The following is a 19,273-nucleotide window of genomic DNA, read 5'->3' as shown; positions in this document are numbered from 1 at the left end:
ATATTGTACGTTTTTGTAAGCCACAGCACTGCAGTGCTGATTTTCTTCTCACATCAGTGCAACTCTTCACTCACAGTAGAATTCATCTGTTGCCTGAATTTACCATTCATTTATAGCTGCTCAGTGATCAAAGATATTATATAATTCTTCATTGTCTATAGTTGTAGCAATAATACTTAAATCACATTTACAGGTTGTTGTTTTTTTAATAAATGGACATACAATATTTGCTCAAATAAAGGCTGATGAGAAAATTGCAACATCACACTGGATTTTTTGGGTTCAAGCAACCCATTTAGAAAATCAGGGGGATAAATGGAGTATCTGTACATTTATATACTGAGAATGTTAAGTATTGTATAGTTTGTTAATAAGCAAGACTTGGTCTTGAATATGGAATGATTTGTTTTAGAGATGAACATTACAATGCTGCAGTCATTTTCAAAAAATGTTGCTCAGGTTTATTGACTTGTTACATGATGGATAAAGAAGCACGTTGAAATAGTTCCGTTCCAGGCATTTAGTGCTTGCATATTCTGTATAAAAAGCCTATTTTTTAATGGCTAGATGACAGGGTGGCTGCTTCAAATTTTAGGGAAACACTATAGCTGACAGATTTGACTTGCAGCAAGTCTCATTACATTTTTTCATATTTTAAATATAATGTATCTGTTCCTCAGTCCTGTTTTAATCCTTTAATATAATGGAGTCCACCAGTGGATTAAACAGCACCAATCCGGTGATGGGGTATTTGAAGTGTCTGAAGGTTGGGGCATGTAAAATATGGAGCAGGGAGGAAACAAGTTGCAATCCCGTTGGAGGCGAAGGGTAAGGTTGGCCCGTAGAAAACTTCTTCTTTTCCCTCTCGACTCAGATCCAGAACCTGAAACGATATACACCCATGTTGATTTCTACGCTCAAAAACAAATCTCTTATATAGTTTGTGTGCAATTCATGTTAATTGTGTAAAAAAAAATCATAATGTGCAGATTTATATATCATTAAAATGCCTGAGGAAAATTGTGAGGAGTTAAATCATATTTGCATTAATTTCATGTAATATCCAATGAATGTCTTAATAATATCACAGTGCTGGAATTACTCTATTTTCTGTAGGAAAAAAAGTTTCAAATGTTGACATGCTCACCTGAATGCATGCCAGAGGTTCATTGGTCCAAATCGAGTACCCTCCAACCACATAGATTCTGTCATCATGGACCGCAACTCCAGACTCATTCTGACCTGAGAAGAGATTTAAGCGTCAAAAAAAGGACACCCCGACAGTTGCAACTCCCACGCGAGGTCCCTGTCAGAGATAAACATGCAGAAAGCAGGTCACGTAGAGGTGGTGATTGGAGAACCCAGTCCTGAACTTTTGCAAAACACCTGTCGTATACTAGGTAGCATATCTTGTTGATTTATACAGTATGAAAAACAAGCTGTTGTTGGACCAAGTCTTGTTGATGAATACCAATTATTTTGTCATGCTTCAATAAAAAGTCAATAATATGCTTTTGTACTCTAGTCCCCCAACATTCAGCATATTATTTAAATAATACAACACTAACCCTGTACACATGTATTATTGTTACCTTATCTGTCAAAAGGCAATTTTCATGAAACTTTGGAGGTAAAAAGTTTATTTAAAGGTACTGTGAAGTCATTTTGATGATATAAATACATGAAATCAGTTTGAAAATAAACTGAAAAGTGCTGAAAACATGGGCACAAGTTGAGAACTGTTGCAGAATCTCTGAGTTATTGGCAGTAACTCTTGGGCAGATTTTTCCAGTTTTTGTTTTAGGCGTGTTTAAAACGTGCAGTGTTGTTGCCATGAGAAGAAGTCCAGCAAGGACCAATCCCACAATGCCTTTAATATGTATATTTCCTGGAAAGTTATTTAAACTATGGAAAAATGAGAAGATAAAAAAACACTTAAAGAGGCACACAAATGGAAATCTATTTTATAAACAATCGCCCTACCACCCACGCTTATTGGGAGAGTTGGTATGATCCATTTGCAAAAGTGATACACCGCCATACACCCATGCAAACCTCTAAAAAATCAACAACAATAAGGTGTTGGAATTAGGATAAAGACATGTTTGTAACTGCAAAAGTACAAACTGGTTGAACATTAAATTGCCCTTAGGTGCCCTTAGTGTGAGCGTGAGATTGGCTGGCTGCTGTCTCCGGGCCAGAGGCGGGGGACACCCTGAATCGGTAGCGAGCCAATCGCAGGGCACGTGTAGACGGACAACCATGCACACTCACACCCATACCTAGGGGCAATTTAGAGTGTCCAATCAGCCTACAATGCATGTTTTTGGAATGTGGGAGGAAACCAGAGTACCCAGAGGAAACCCACATAGGCCCAGGGAGAACAGGCAAACTCCACACAGATGGACATGACCTGGATTTGAACCCAGGACCCCAGAACTGTGAGGCCGATGTGCTAACCACACCGCAAATTACACTCAATATTATTTTAAAGCCACCAAGTTCAAATAGTCTAAAACAGACCATACAATCAATCACAAGATGCGAGCACACCACATTTAAAAGGGGTGAGGGGAGCCATTTTGATTTTCGGCGAAAGAAATTGGCATATTGTTGGCCCCTCAAGATACATGTGAAGCATGCAAATCAAGGCAACTTTTTTGTTTGTTTTGAGCATTCTTCACCTGTGAGAAGACTGAAAGAGCAGCGGGTCCATTGGTCCACGTCCAGATTGTAGGAGTCGATGTGGCGCACCAAAATCCGGTCATTATTGTAATCCAGGTCATTCCCTCCGAGTACGTAAAGCTGTCTTTTCAAAGCTGCCATGACATGGTAGACCCGCCTCTGCAACATGGGACTGCGTGCTACCCACTGGTCCTGAAGGGGAGGGAAGGAGATGGGAGGTGAATGAGGGGTTTCAAGGCAGTTAGTATGAGGCAATATATATATTATATATATATTATATATATATATATATATATATATATAATATATATATATATATATATATATATATATATATATATATATATATATATATGTATATATATATATATATATATATATATATATATATATATATATATATACAGGTGAGTGGATGAATAAGATTCATAATCCAACATACTATATATATATATAGTATGTTGGATTATGAATCTTATTCATCCACTCACCTGTGTATGTGTATGTATATATATATATATATATATATATATATATATATATATATATATATATATATATATATATATATATTGCCTGGGAAAAGCGCACTTTGTGGAGAAGCACTATCATTTTCGTCATACGCAGCTGGGTATGATGACATACGCAGCTGGGTATGATGACAATTAGGCTTTTGTCTAGTCAATGATGATGACAAGCCTAAGTCTGATTTTATTTTTATTTATATATATATATATATATATATATATATATATATATATATATATATATACATATATATACATATACACATATATACATACATATACATACATACACACACACACACACACACACACACATATATATATATATACATTCCTTGGGAATTTGGTGTATTGCAGTATTCTCAGTACACTAGGTCAATAAAGTGACAATGAAGTTCTGCCATTCTATTTTAGACAATCCCCACTCATTGGCTAGTGTAGTTACAAAGTGTATTGAAGGTGAATTTGATTCAGAGGGTGTGTGCGCATGGCAGCGTTTATGCGAGAGCGCGATTTTTTTTCTGATTATTATTTTGTATTATTATTTTTGGAGACAGAGAGAGGGAGAAGGCGGGCTTGATTGAGGCACAGGAACTGTTTGTGCATGTGTGTGTGTTTGTGTTGACGGGTGGCCATCTGTTCAGGGTATAGTGGATGAGGGGGTTGCTGTTGCTCTGGCAGGTGAACGCAGATTGGCGGTGAATACAAATCAGCCTCCCCTTGCTTCCAGGCCAACATGAACAAACATGGACCCATATGGATGTGCGCTTTACATTCAAACATGCCACATACCTCCACATTATGTGCAGCCTTAAAAATATGCAGGGGCCTTGTTAACAGCTGCATACATAGACACACTACAGCTCGCTGTATTCTACTGTAATTAGCAGTATGAGAATATTGTACTTCAAATCCTATTTGACTGTGTGATTTCATAGGGCAGTTTGTCCCTAGCGGTGTGAGATCATCAGATGGGCTGTGGGAAATTATAATTTCAATTATTAAAATCAAAATTATTAATTGGAAAAAAAGAAAGAAAAATGCTCATATTTATCAGCGATATGTAGTGACACTTTTGTACCTCATTCATTCTCCGAACCGCTTGCTGCCAGTCCTGAAGCCTCTCCCATCTAACTATGGGGACCACGCGGGGGATACCCTGAACTCGTGGCCAGCCAATCACAGGGCACAAGGAGACAAAGGACAACCATTCACGCTCACACTCTAGGGGCAATTTAGAGTGTTCAATCAGCCTACACTGCATGTTTTTGGGGATTTGGGAGGAAACCAGAGTAACTGGAGAAAACCCATGCGAGCCTGGGGCGAAGATGCGAACTCCACACAGTGAGTCAAACTGGGATTGAACCCTCAACCCCTTACCTGTGAGGCCAACACTTTAAACACGCCTACCTGACTGCCCCTTTTATAACTATTTTTTGTTATTTCGTCACGAGACACTTTCTAACGTGAAATTACTCCCTAATTGCCAAGTAAACACTGCAAAACATTTATTCATTTATCTTCTGAAACACTTATCCTCACCTGGATTTCAGGGTGCTGGAGCATATCCCTGGTAACTATGGCCAACAGGCTGGGTACACCCTGAATCGGTTGCCAGGCATTTGCATACACATAGAGGGAAAATTTGGAGTCTTTAATCAACTGACAATGCATGGGGAGGAATGCAAAATGCACATAGGAAGACTGGACTGGACTGCATTGATTTTTTTGTCTTATATTTTATAAAGGAAACAAAGTGAGATGTGAACGTGGGTTCCCTCAATGACAGAGTTATGCATGGTCAGGGTTATCTACATAGTGTGGTTGAATAAAGGGTTGCCAGTATACTCTATAGAACAGTGTTTCCCAACCTTTTTTGAGCCGCGGTACACTTGCATGGAAAAAATCTCAAGGCACACCACTAGCTCAAAATCTTCTAATTTAAAACTATGTCACCTATATTAACATTATAAAGTCGTTCTCCTCAGAGTTTTATTAACAGTAATTAAATAATCCCCATCAAAATTTTCCAAAATCGATTTTTTTCACACCGATATAACGTCATCAAAGTTGATGTCCGCAGACCCCGAACAGCTTTAAGCTCGACTGATGTTAAAATAATTAATGCAATGTTTTTTAACCTTATTTAAATTTTTGACTTTTTCTCCCAATATTACGCAAAAAGTAATGTGCTCACAGAGTCTTTACGTCGCCAAAAGTTGATGCCCCTGAAACCAAACAACTTCTGGTTCACGTACCGTAAAAACAGGAAAATGACTTAAATCTCGTAATATTACGACATTTTTTCTTCCCAATATTACTTCAACCACCTAACATTACGAGAAAAGCCATTCTGTGCTGACACAACTTGAGATGAACTATTGAGATTTCTCTCTTGGATTATTACGATGTATGATTTCTTGTAATTTCCCGTGGAACACCTGAGAATCGCTCACGGCACACTGGTTGGGAAAAACTGCTATTGAAGGTATCATTTGTGAGGTAGTTACCTGATCTGTACTAAAAAATATAAGTTTTTAAATTAGCACAACTCATTTTATCAGGTCAAAAGTGTTAACTTGGTGAGTTACGAATACAAGAAATTACTGACTATAACACCAAAATTTAAATTAACACCATTAAAACAAACATTTTAATTAGCACAACATTCTGGAAGTTGTATTTTTACAGTGTACTACTCTACCAAGCCAAACTAAAAATAGCATTAGCCACCCATTCTACGCCAAATGACGCTTTAAAAGCAAACTAATGGGAAATATTTGTATCCTCTTCCTAACATAAATTGTGTTTGGAAGGTTTTTATTTTGTCGCAAACCTTTGTTTGTAAAGCCCGTATTTCCCTTTTAAATTGTGGTACTTTTGGAAGGAACATGCATTTGTGCATTGAGTAGCAAAACTGAGTACATTGTCTGCATCCATGAAAACTATGCCAAATCTTCTCGCCCAATGCCAAACAGCTTGTTATGTTGTTGCTAGTGACTCGTCTTTTGAGCTTCTGCTGGTGTTGGCAACACGTGTAGTAGAAGCACGCGGAAGAATGTTATGTTTGGTTCACATTCTGCCAACGGCTATTGTATCATGACGTCAATGTGTGCAGAAGACACGGACAACATTATGCCAATTGCTGGACCAATGAAATCACATTTTTCAGCTAAAGGCAGATGGCAGGTGTAGAGCAGATTCTCCCCTCACTGGAAACCAAGACATCATTGGATTCCCTCTGAATGGAGGGAGGTAGATATCCCAAATTAGATCTATGACCACTTCTAATTCAATTTCCTGAAAGTCTGTACAAAACTCTATCCTCCAAGATAACAACACTAGTGCCTGAGAGCAAGGTGTATCACACCACCAGAATCTGGCAGTGAAGAATGAATGACCAGTAAGCAATCCTGACCACAACATTGTTGGTTGGACGTTGCCAAAATTAGAAGCACAACCAACAAAATGACCAGAAATAAAGGTTGAGCAATGATTTTCCACCGCACAGCAGGTGTAGACAAGCATAAGGACGTGCCTGTTTTTTTTATGTTAATGGTTCTTTCAGGTCCTTTTCAGACTGCAATTCTGAAAAATTATTTAAATTGTTAAATTGCCAATGATTCCTGTCACCAAACAAGTGTCATTTGCAACAAACTGCTCTGCATAGTAATGAAGGAATTCATACATTTTCCCTTGGGTGCAACCCACAGAATCACCTTAGTTGCACTTCCATAAATCCACTACGTATTTGTTCAACAAGAAGCAATGTGCCATGCACCATAATACTCTCCTTCTACATGACCGGACGTTTGGTCGCCCGGACATTTGGTCGCCCGGACGTCTGGTCGCCGGACGTTTGGTCTCCCGGGTGAATATAATTTTGAGAGCTGGTTTCAACAGTAGATATTTAGATATTAAACTCTCTCTCTCTCATGAATATAATTTTGAGAGCTGGTTTCAACAGTAAACTCTCGGTCATGTTGTCAAACGTCCGGCGACCAATAGTCCGGGCAACCAAACGTCAGGGCGACCAAACGTACGGCGACCAAACGTCCGGCGACCAAACGTCCGAGTACCCTCCTGCTATACTTTTATTCATTCATTCAGCTTCTGTACCTCTTTTCTCCATGAACGTGCTTATTTACAATACAGGAGAAGTTCCATCTTAAAGATAATGTTAATACAATTGATTAAAATGGGGTTCTACATTTCATTGTGTAATTGTTCAAAATAATGCATTGCACAGCCCAATTCTGCCTCCAGTACAACTGTTTAAATTGGTAGTTACCTGATCTGGCTTGTATACCATCAGGCGATTCTGATACTGAGCTGTGTTTGTCACCCCACCTGGGAAACAAAATAAAATCATTCAGAAAACAGTAAAGGATTTAACAGCAAATGCAAACCTGTGTTTCAGTATGTATTGTTCATTTTATACACCAAACTAACAGGACACATGGACAATGCACTTTACAATTCCAATTGATCATGGATGAAAACATGGCATTGCTCTTTCTGAGCTGCAAAAAAAACTTTCACTCAAGGGTCAATTACTAAAAAAAATCAATAAGACACTGGAGTACATCTGACATTTTGTTCTGTCCAATTATCCAGAATCCAAGTAAAGCTCATTCACGTTCATTTCAGACTCACCCAACTACAGTAGAGTAGTACCTCTACTTACCAAAATAACTTGGATTTTTCGTAATTGTTGTATTTTATATTATTTTATATAGTGGTTCTTAATCTGGGTTCGATCGAACCCTAGGGGTTCGGTGGAGCCTCTGCCACAGAGGTCAAGACACATCTACTCATCATGTCTATTCGCAATAACATGCCCCGCTTGACCATTACTGGCTGCAGATGATCACGTGACATTACTTGGCCAATCAGTGCTGCGAGGAATTTATATATCCTGAATTTGAAAAAATAATCAAATTTCATTTCACAATTAAGTAGGGTTCGGTGAATGCTTACATTGAATTAGCATAATCTCCTCAACAATCTTTAATACTACCAATCTAAACCCTTTAAAAATAACATATTATAAAAGTATATCAATTTTGTAGCGGCCCGGTGAAGCGAGTGGTTAGCGTGTCGGCCTCACAGCTCTGGGGTCTTTGGTTCAAATCCAGGTCGGTCCACCTGTGTAGCGTTTGCATGTTCCCCTGTGTGGGTTTCCTCCGGGTACTCCGGTTTCCTCCCACATTCCAAATACATGCATGGTTGGCTGATTGGACACTCTACATTGCCCCTAGGTATGGGTGTGAGTGTGCATGGTTGACCGTCTCCTTGTGCCCTGCGATCGGCTGGCCACCGATTCAGGGTGCCCCCTGCCTCTGGCCCGCAGTCAGCTGGGATTGGCTCCAGCACCCCCCGCGACCCGAATGAGGATAAAGCGGTTCCAAAAATGAGGGATGAGATGATCAATTTTGTATGAAATATGGTGTAAATGCATGTATATATGCAAAAAAAGAGCAAAAATAAGAACATTATTTAGCAAGCCATTAAAATTACGCCAAAATAAATTAAATTAAATCTCAATATTAGAAACCGATTTGTTACAATATGTAAACAAGTAATACATATAATAATGTAAACACCCCAATAATAAACCCACAACTTCAAATTATGTTAGGGACATTAAAGAAACAACTCTGTGACGAACAAGGGTTGGCACAAGAATCAGGAGCTCAGAGTTTGAGTCTGCCAGCAAGACAAGGAAGGTCATATCTTGACTCACTAATTATTCTTTGACGTCGATGGCTCCTCTGCTAAACTGGCTGGCTTCGACAGCGCGCTAACCTTGCGCATCACAGAGCCACTGCTTCCTGCTTGCGAATGGGAGGCCAGAGAGGTGTTGGAAGTTATCTAATAGGAAACTCCGGCACGACAATATAAAAAGAAAAGAAATATTGGATTCAAGAAGTTGTAGCGTCGCATGTGTGTAGGGATGTCATGCATTTGCGGGCGTAAGTGCTGATGGTTACTGTGCTAATGTTGAAGAGAAATATTTCTTAAAATCACATATATTCTTGCATTGCTTTAAAATAATGTGTATTTATATGTAGGTTCTTAGCTATCTTTTTGTTTGGAGACAGGACATCTGGGGAATTTACGCTTTTACATAACTAATTCAGTTGCCCAAGCAGGGGGCCCGATTGTTCTCAATTCGTCTCCTTGGGACAGGACATGACTTGAGTCACACCCACTTGTTCATTTGCATGTACTAGACTTAAAAGGGGACTTGTCTAGGGAGCGTGGGCCTCTCTCCAACCCGGAAGCCCCTGAAGGGTGGAAGGAAAGGGAGCCCGGACTTGTCTGTATTGTCTAAATGTTCTGTCTATATGTGTTTTAAATTGTGTTATTATTCTATGTCCTCTTTGCACTTTGTTTTATTGTCTTGGAATCAAGTTTGTAACTTCTTCTGTCTACTTGAGAGAATTTAAAAAATTGCGAATAGAAGAAGCCGGCCTAGCTCTTTAACACACAAAAAAAATAGCATCTTCTAGAACACAGGTGTCAAAGTGGCGGCCCGGGGGCCAAATCTGGCCCGCCGCATCATTTTGTGCGGCCCGAGAAAGTAAATCATGAGTGCCGACTTTCTGTTTTAGGATGAAATTAAAATGAAGAGTATAGATGTATATTAAATTTCCTGATTTTCCCCCTTTTAAATCAATAATTGTAATTTTTTAATCATTTTTTTCTGTTTTTAGTTCAAAAATCATTTTGTAAAATCTAAAAATATAAAAAAAGCCAAAATAAACATTGTTTTAGATCTATAAAAAAAAATTGAATATTCAGGCCCTTTAATCCAGTTCAATTAATCCATTTATTTAAAAAAATCTAAATATTATATCTAAAATGGTCCGGCCCACATAAAATCGATTTGACGTTAAAGCGGCCCGCGAGCCAACCCGAGTCTGACACCCTTGTTCTAGAATGTAAATAGGTGTGCATGAGGTTATCCTGCATGGATGTCGTTGAAGGAGGTGAGGGGCAAGTGAATCTGTCTTACATGCTAACCCCCAAGAGCACTTCAGATTAACTCTTGTAAACGCTGCATGCAGTACGAAAGTATTACATTTCTATTTTGCTGATCGTTTGTAAGTTGGACAGCTGTACTTATCTTGGAACACTTATTCCCATATCAAAGTGATTCATAACTTGACAATTTAATATGTACAAGCATTCGGAAGTAGAAGAATCACTGTACTAAGTTTTGATTGGTTATGCTTTGTTCACTGGAGCACACAAAATGTATTTGCATTTCTCTTGTCACACGTGTGGGTAATATGAACTATATTTGATGAATTAATTGACTATGAAGTGATGTCATAAATGTACAGCACAAAGATCACACAAATACATGGAATTTTTGAGCGACTACCTGAGACCCAGAGCAGATTTTCAGCCACACACCCTGCATGGCATGAAAGTGAACGGTCGAAGGGTTGCACATACGTCCACTTATTCTTCTTAGGACAGTAACGCTCTACAGAGGGAAGCACCTGCCTCAGCTCATTCCTGCCGCCCACTGCATACAGGTACTGACCCAAAGCTCCCAGTACAAAGTGTTCTCTGCACGCCTTCATGGAGGCTATCTCAGTCCACCTGTTGGCCCTGGGATCGTATCGACAAGCAGTCCTAACGGCGCACGTCCTCCCACTGGTGTGCTCCATCTCCCCTCCTACGACAAAGAGGAAGTTCCCCATCACAGCCACACAGTGGTGGCTGCGCCCAGTGGGCATGGGTGCCAACTCGCTCCAGTTCGAGCCTCCCGCCACAGGTAGGTGATCTTGTGCAGCCGGATTAAAGTAACGCAGTTCCCGCACTCTGCACACCTCACGCTTTCTTCCGCCAGCTATATACAAGGTGAGGGATTGGAAGCGAGGCCTGGTGCGGGCTGACTGGTGAAGGGGCTGTGCAAAGGTGCCACGGTGATAATCCAGGGCTTCATCTACCAGAGCTGCAACAGTAGAGCTTGATTGCACCAGGGGGTGGCTACGGGCTAGGTGGTGCAGTGTTGAGATGTCCATCAGGCCGTAGCGGACTTGTTGCAGAAGGTCCTCAGTGTATTGGTAGCGGCAGTCATGTTCCAACCACATGACAACAAACTATAAAAAGAAGGTGAGGAAAATGAAATTGATAAGTAACAGTGGAATTTCCCAATTTCATGGACAATAGGATATTTGCCAATCTTTACAGTCTGCCACAATTAAATTAACGGCCTCTGATCGACTAATATCGACGATATAATGTATGCATTCACATTATCAGTTACACTTTACAATAGAAATACATAATGCCATTTTATGTTGTTGGCAATTCATTTGACATTTGAAATAACACCATTAAGCAGTTACCGTATTTTCACGACTATTCGGCGCATCGTATTTTACGCCGCAGTGTCAGTAACGAGTGCTATTTCTGTATTTTAGACACACAAAGCACGCACCGTTTTTTTAGACGCATATATATTATATATTATATATGGATGAACATCGAAACGCAATAGCGCTGGCTACCGGAAGTAGCCTATTTCCGGGTTCCGGTGCGCAGTGACTGCTGGGAAATATGGTTCTTGCACGCTACACCCACACGCTAAAAACACATTTTTAAAAAGGCAACGGAAGCAAAACTGAGTTCGGTTGTACTTTATTTAGACATTTTACAACTTACTCACGTCATCATCACCCACAAATCCATCAAAGTCCTAATTTTCTGTGTCCGAATTAAACAATTGCCCAAATGAGTCTTCCAAAACACCAGGTCCCGCGGTTGTAGTTCTTAAGCCTCCGGGAATGACGGCAAGCTCCGAGTTATTAAATAATATAATATATATATATATATATATATATAGTTCGCAGTCCACCTTTGAATGCTCCGTTGAAGCCAACATTTAGCGGCAGGATTTCTTTTGTAAATACAGCCGAAATGACGGCCAGCACCAAATTAGTGTGGTCGCCGTCATACTGAGTGTATTGAAGAACTCTATATCCCAGCAGTCACTGCGCAGTACTTTATCTACGGGAAATAGTAGAGTCTGGGGCTGCTTGGCGTAGTTAGTTGTATACTATACGTATATATACGTATATATATGTATTTATATACATATATATATATATACATATATATATATACATATATATATATATATATATATATATATATATATATATATATATATATATATATATATATATATATAGGCAAAAATGTTGCAAGGGCAAAAAAAACTTTTTAGGATTATTTAGGACGTTGTGATAGAATAATCAGTTTGCTACAGAAGGACATTTGTAAACATTTTTGACTGTTAGCACCCAAGAAGGTTCAAAACAGCATAAAAGCGAAAACAAAAATAGTAAAAGAAGGCAAAAATACTGAATAATATTTTTTTAGAAGGGAAGAAGGGAAGATACAATGTAGGACTCATAATTATTTTTTAAAGATGCCTACAGGCTATCATGAACGAGTCCGTCAAACCACCACAACATCTAAAAGTCAAAACTGTAAATATCCACAGGCACACTTTTGTTTAATGCAGCTGAACTGGGTAATTGAACTTCAGAGCTGCAGAAGGTTATTGAGTTTCTATGAGGTGTGAATGTGAGCAAGATTTTTGCAATTACTGGTTTCAAAATCACATAAACAAAGCAATTTTAATGTGAAGATAATTTAGGTTAAATGTACTCATATGCAATATGTGGCAATATTTTAGGGAGAAGTTGATGCAGGCCTAAATCATACAAAACGTTGTCTTTGTCTTAGCTTTGCTCTCCTATCAAACATCACACTTAAAGGTAGCAAACTGTAACAAACACACAAGCCAGGATTCCATCATTTTGTGGTAATAGCAGTGTGTTTGCCGTTGCTCAGCGTGCTTTCCTTCTCTTCAAAGCTCGGAAGTGACAGCGAGCGTGCATCCCTGTGTGTGTGTTTGTGTGTGTGTGTGAGTGTGCGTGTGCGCACGTGTGTGTTCGCACGGCGGCAGCTGACTGTGAAGGTCACGCTGCATCACACAACTTCCTCGGGGCACAGAATAAATCAACTCCTTCCGCTCCACACTGAAAGAGCAAGTGAGTGAGTATGCTTATGTGTGTGTGTAAAAATTGTGTGTGTGTATAAAGGGTAAAGTGAGAGAAAGAGATAGTGAGGGAGAGACAGGAGGCAATGGGGTGAGGTACATGAAGACAGAGCAAAGGATGGCACGAAAGAAGAAGAGAGAACAAAGGTTAGGGAAAATGCGATTTTCCGAGCGTGAGAGTCTCTGAGAAAACTCAGGGTGACAATGATTGACAGCTGAGCTATATCGTTCCGATATTGCTGTGCCCACCCCCCTCAGAATTTCGGCCGATGGCCCCCGCTTCCTGTCCGCTTCCGTCTGATGCTCAAATTAACCTTCTGGGCGCAGTGAAGGAGGCCTAAAGCAGCCTAATCAGGGACTGATTATGGCGATGGCGGCTGGTTAAGGGGTCAGCGTAATTGTGCCATCAGAGGCCTGATTGTTTTCAATCAGACGGGCGAGCGACTGACAGCTGGGGGATTGGGGCCCTGATAGAGGCGCGGAGGGCCTAATCAGAAAGGAGAAGAGGAGAAAGGGAAAAAGGGAGCACGAGCGGTGGAAGGAGGGAGGGCGCATAGGGAGGCTGATTGGTGCAAATGAACAGTCAAAATGGCAAGTCCTCACGCCGCAAAAACGCCTCACAATCTACGCACACACCTTGACACTTCATCAAACGGACACACCACTCATGCTTAGTTACACGCATGCATGAATGCAAGGCAATCAATCACATACAGTCAGAAAAAGACCGTTGTAATTGCAGGTCAACACAAACAAATAATACATCAGATGCAGATGGCAGTGTTTAATTTGTTACGTTAGCTGTGTTTGCCTAGTATTGTGCCAATCTTTCCTAGGTGTTATTTTGGTAGATGTACACCAAGATGCAATTAGCATGAGGATGAAAACTGTGGCATTGTTTCACATTTTCATCCGCCAAGTGAAAGAGAATATAGATTGTGATATCATAGTTCCAGGGGCTGTAAATGAATGCAATTAAGGCTGAACAATATTTGAAAATAATCGATATTGCGAATTTTGTGTGTTTGTGTTATAATGCGATATACTTACATTAAAGTCATTAATTCATTCATTTTCTGAACCACTTTATCCTCATTAGGGTCGCGAGGGGTGCTGGATGCTATCCCAACAACAATGCACACTCACACCCATACCTAGGGGGCAATTTAGAGTGTCTAATCAGCCTATCATGCATAGTTTTGGAATGTGGGATGAAACCAGAGTACCCAGAGGAAACCCATGTAGGCACAGGGAGAACATGCAAACTCCACACAGGTGGACCGACTTGGATTTGAACCCAGGACCCCAACTGTGAGGCCGATGCACTAACCATTCTCACCACCGGGCCGCATTAAAATCATTATATTCCTTATTTTTATGTTACCTGAACCAGAAGAAGTTCAGTCCACGTACAATGCGGTTCAAATGAGAAATCATTCACTGCAAAAATTCTTGGTGTTTTTAGGTCCCCCCAGCACGGGGTGCCCCTAGACCTATCCGAATACTATCTTAACAGTTGCCCTGGTTCTTTAGTATCAATTTTGAGTTTTTATGCAACAGATTAGCAAAAGTACAAACAGGCAAAATATAGTTAGAATTTGAGCACAGGAGCCCTGTGCCAACTTTGTGATGAGTCTAGAACAGGCCTCATACTAATGATGTCTGTGGCTTTGCCTAATGGGGCCAGGAGAAGCGAGTGGTTAGCGCGTCGGCCTCACGGCTCTGGGGTCCTGGGTTCAAATCCAGGTCACGTCCACCTGTGTTTAGTTTTCATGTTCTCCCCGGGCCTGCGTGGGTTTCCTCCGGATACTTCGGCTCCCACATTCCAAAACCATGCATGGTAGGCTGATTGGACATGTTACGATCGCGCCGAGACATCGTGGCGCGATCGGGGAGATTCTGACCCAGTAGCGGGGAAGCAGGAGGAAACGAGATGGGCTGTTCTCATGACAGTAACTTTTAATGACTCAAAAAGGCTTTACAAAACAACAAGGGCTTGTACATCCCAAAACGAAACAAAACCCGGAGTATGGGGAATAGTACCTTGTAGCGATGTATATGCTGTAACACGTAGGGTGTCACACAGGACGATCCGACAATCACTAACTACTTCCGTGGTACTTAAATACCCACATCAGGAAGTAATCAAGGATCGTTTGCAGCTGCTCTAACCTGACGGCAAGCCAGGAGGGACAAACGGGCCACTCCTGACAGGACATTTGAAATTGCACATAGGTATGGGTGTGAGTGTGCATGGTTGTCGCTCTCCTTGTGCCCTGCAATCGGCTGGCCACCGGTTCAGGGTGTTGTCCCCCGCCTCTGACCTGGAGTCAGCTGGGATAGTCTCCAGCACCCCCCGCAACCATAATGAGAATAAAGTGGTTCAGAAAATGAGATGAGATTTTGCCTAATGGGTGGCTTTGACCTTGGATCCATGTGATGTGTGTGAGCTCGACTGTCAATATACTAATACAGTGTGAGTAATACAAATATATACTATAGTCTATGAAAAATGTTTGTATAAGCAGTGCTTAAATTATTCTATAAGAAATAATAATTCACTGTCAAAATATAACAAATCCATAAAATGATTGTGCATTCAAAGCAGCAAATCCACAAAATCTTGCTTTGTGTCACAGGAGGTCTCTAAACTCAAAGCATTCATTCCGCTGCACTCTCACGGTTTGGAAACCACTCCGTCATATCGATTCACACCCACATTATTGTCCATTATATTTCATCTTTTATCAATAGGATCATGAAATCCCCCGCAAAATATTTAAATATTAAGACTCATACCTTGATTTTTGGTAAATAGGTGTTGAGACTAGAGATTTTATTTCCATGAGTTTCCATCTAAAACTGATAATTTAAAAATAAAAAAACTGAAAAAACATGTGAACTGAATTCATGTGGCCAGAGACCAAATGTTTATCACATTATACCTCACAGTTTTGAGGTTCTGATTCAACCAATGACTTCAACCAACTGATTACTACACTTTTAAGACAACAGTTTGGTGAAAATATATCATCTTCATTAATTGGAATTAAACCCTGCCCTAAATGCAGCCCTTGCGGACTGGTTTGGACACCCATGTTTTAAAATTTATATGCAAATCCTTTGCTTGCAATAATAGTAAACTTTTGCATACGTCACTTTCAGATCACACTAAGTGGCTGAATGGGGGAGGGGGGTTGGGATATGTATTCATCATTATTTGCAGGTAAAATATATGCATTGAATATGATTTATGATTCAGTTCACTTTTGTGAATTCCTGTGTAGCTTTGTTGACACATAATTTAGTTCTATCATTCTTTAAATATGCAGAGAACATGTTTTACTTCAATGGTGATTCATCTGACCGAAAAGAGGGAATTCAAGACCAAGACAAATCTCAAAAGTTTGCAAGACTTTGGTAAAACTTTTTCATTGTCTATTAAAAGGTTCAGCAAAAATGCAAATGCTCATATTTTTGCATTTTGGCAAATTCCAGTCTAACCCTTCTCTTCTGACTAATACATTGTTTACACAGAGAAGCTTCTGTTCTCTTGTTAATTAAGTCTTGTGGAAACCATAGAGTGAATTACTTTTATTGCATTAAAGTATCATGCTCAAACTATTGGTGATGTCAGTCATCAATATTTTTGGGCCTGTATATTTTAATTTCTAACTAATTACTCAAAAAAAACAGGACAGTAGTTTAAAATTTACAGATTATAAAAGTCCCCCCCAGATATTTGACCAAAACACTGGTTGATCCATTAATATCAGAAAATGGGCAAAAAAATATGTGAATTATTTTGTTTACGAAAATGCAAATATTAAGCACTAAAATAATAAATCTTTTTTTTACAGAAAAGCAGAAAGTATTCATTGTTGAGGGCCAGAAATTCAAAGGATTTGTACAATTTTATGTTCAACAAGTTATACAATTGATTGATCGATTATCAAAAGTTATTAATTCATTTGATAAAAGATTAGTTATCAATTAGTCGATTGTTTCACAAATGTGTTCTATATAAATTAGTTTGTTTCTTGGTGCCCTTCCAATCTTATTTTTTTTAATATACTTTTTTAAAAATATCTTTTGATGTTATTATACTGTATCAGGATTGCAAATGGGTGAGTGCATCTACTAATCTGATATTTTTTTTGTCATTTTAAGATAATTGGCCATTCATTGATAAATTGGTGTGTTAGACACACTAAGGGGGAGGAAAGTTATATAATAAATCATAGTGTGACATCAAAGTGACACATATTGTCAGGAGCAGCTCGTTTGTCCCTCCTGGCTTGCCGTTAGGCTAGAGCAGCTACAAGTGATTCTTGATTACTTCCCGATGTGGGTATTTAAGCACCACGGAAGTGGTAGTCATTGTCGGATCGTCCTGTGTGATACTGCATACATCGCTGCAAAGGTACTGTTCTCCATGCTCCGGTTTTGTTTCGTTTTGGGATGTACAAGTCCTTGTTATTTTGTAAGGCGTTTTGAGTCATTAACGTTACGATCATGAGCACAGTTCGTCTCGCCTCCTCCTGCTTCCCCGCTAATGGGTCCAAATCCCTCCGATGGTGCCACGACGTCTCGGCGCGTTCGTAACACATTTGCTCTTTTACAGAGCAATTTGATTAACAAACCACACAAAAGACACATTTTTATCAGGTCAGACTCATCTTACACAAAAAAAATTGGATTTCAGTGGAAGTCCCCCTAAAATAACATATACAAGAACCAAAGATGCCAAATATATTCTGTAATTCAGACAAAAAATACAATATATATGTTTACTATGACAATGAAAAGTTGCTATTGAACAACACCCACTACTTTTCCATACCTTCCATATGTCTTCTTCACTCAGCGAGGTAAGTCGGTCACTCTTGAGGACCTCATTGAGGAGGCGAAACGGCAGCTGTAGGGCCTCCTCCTGTCTTGTTTGGCTCAGGTCAGACAGGTGGCCCACCAAAAAGTCCACCACAGCCTCCTCCAATGAAGGAAGGTGGAAGAGGTCAGCCACACGGTACAATTCCAAGTAGTTGACGCTGCTGAGTTCCTGCAGACATGCAGAGACTGCTTTTACATCGCAAGAACCTTAAATAGCTATAAAAAAACTGGCTCCACTGCTCTTTAAATTAAAAAAAGGCCAACATTATTTCGAAAAATAGACGACAAGTAGCTGAATGTACATCTCTGACTTTGTTGCAAGGTGCTATTAACGTAAAGGCAATACAATATTATAGTAAAACTGAAGTCCTACTTGCGAACAAATGCCACATATTCCCATTTGCCAAACATTTATTACAGAACGCATATGCTTTATCAGACAAGCCACAAATGTGCCGTTTTTATATTACGCGAAAGCTGATTTCAATCTTACATTGTAATGAAAAAGCAGTGAGGGAGAAAGGCAAAAAGTGTGTGTGCATTTGTGGGGGTGTTGAATCAAAGTGTATTAAAAATGTGGAATATGACTGCCACCTTCTGGCATCAGTGACTAAAACACTAGTGCTGTATATTTCTTAGTATTGCCAGTAGTATGCTTGTTATCAATAGTAATCAGATTACCATGGCGACTTGAATCATATATTATGCATGTGTGTTTATTGTCACTGAAATTCATAAGCAATCACATGCACATTTCAGTTTGAGATGAAAAGGGCCTGTAGTAATCTGTTCCTCCATATTGTGCTGAAACCACCAGATGGCTCACAAGAGCAATATTTATGTTGGGATTTAATTGAGCGAAAAACTTGCATCATAACCTACAGTTGTATATTTATTACAGTGAACAGTGTTTCTGAATATACTGACCTTGTAATCACAAACAAATGTCAACCGTGGGATTTTAAATTATGTACAGTATGTTATGGATTTGAAATAACAGGAACAGTTCCAGGATGTGGACCAATGTGTGCAATAACCCATAAATCCCCAAAAAGGTAAAAATAATCGCAACTCATGCAGA

The 19,273-nt window shown here is 39.6% G+C and overlaps 1 protein-coding gene across 5 annotated transcripts in view; it reads right to left on the bottom strand.

Annotated features, from left to right (window-relative positions):
- Positions 1–435: 435 nt before the first annotated feature.
- The window catches only part of klhl32 (kelch-like family member 32), a 43,563-nt gene continuing 24,725 nt past the window's right edge, over positions 436–19,273 (bottom strand). For 3 of the 5 annotated variants that reach the window (XM_077598396.1, XM_077598393.1, XM_077598395.1), the window contains 6 exons: positions 18,146–18,361; positions 10,606–11,332; positions 7,504–7,562; positions 2,685–2,877; positions 1,148–1,242; positions 436–883 (listed from right to left, as the gene is read on the bottom strand). In XM_077598396.1, coding sequence (XP_077454522.1) covers positions 722–883; positions 1,148–1,242; positions 2,685–2,877; positions 7,504–7,562; positions 10,606–11,332; positions 18,146–18,361 — 1,452 coding nt within the window. In that variant the 3' untranslated portion in view covers positions 436–721. Of the gene's footprint in view, positions 884–1,147; positions 1,243–2,684; positions 2,878–7,503; positions 7,563–8,958; positions 9,827–10,605; positions 11,333–15,345; positions 15,379–18,145; positions 18,362–19,273 lie in introns of those variants that run through there. The other 2 variants (XM_077598397.1, XM_077598398.1) reach the window with 2 other exon arrangements.

This window comes from Stigmatopora argus, chromosome 4, assembly GCF_051989625.1.
Source record: "Stigmatopora argus isolate UIUO_Sarg chromosome 4, RoL_Sarg_1.0, whole genome shotgun sequence".
In the NCBI taxonomy this organism is placed as follows: Eukaryota; Metazoa; Chordata; class Actinopteri; order Syngnathiformes; family Syngnathidae; genus Stigmatopora; species Stigmatopora argus.
The sequence above is the reverse complement of the archived record's forward strand: the minus strand, read 5'-3'. Positions and strand labels throughout refer to the sequence as shown.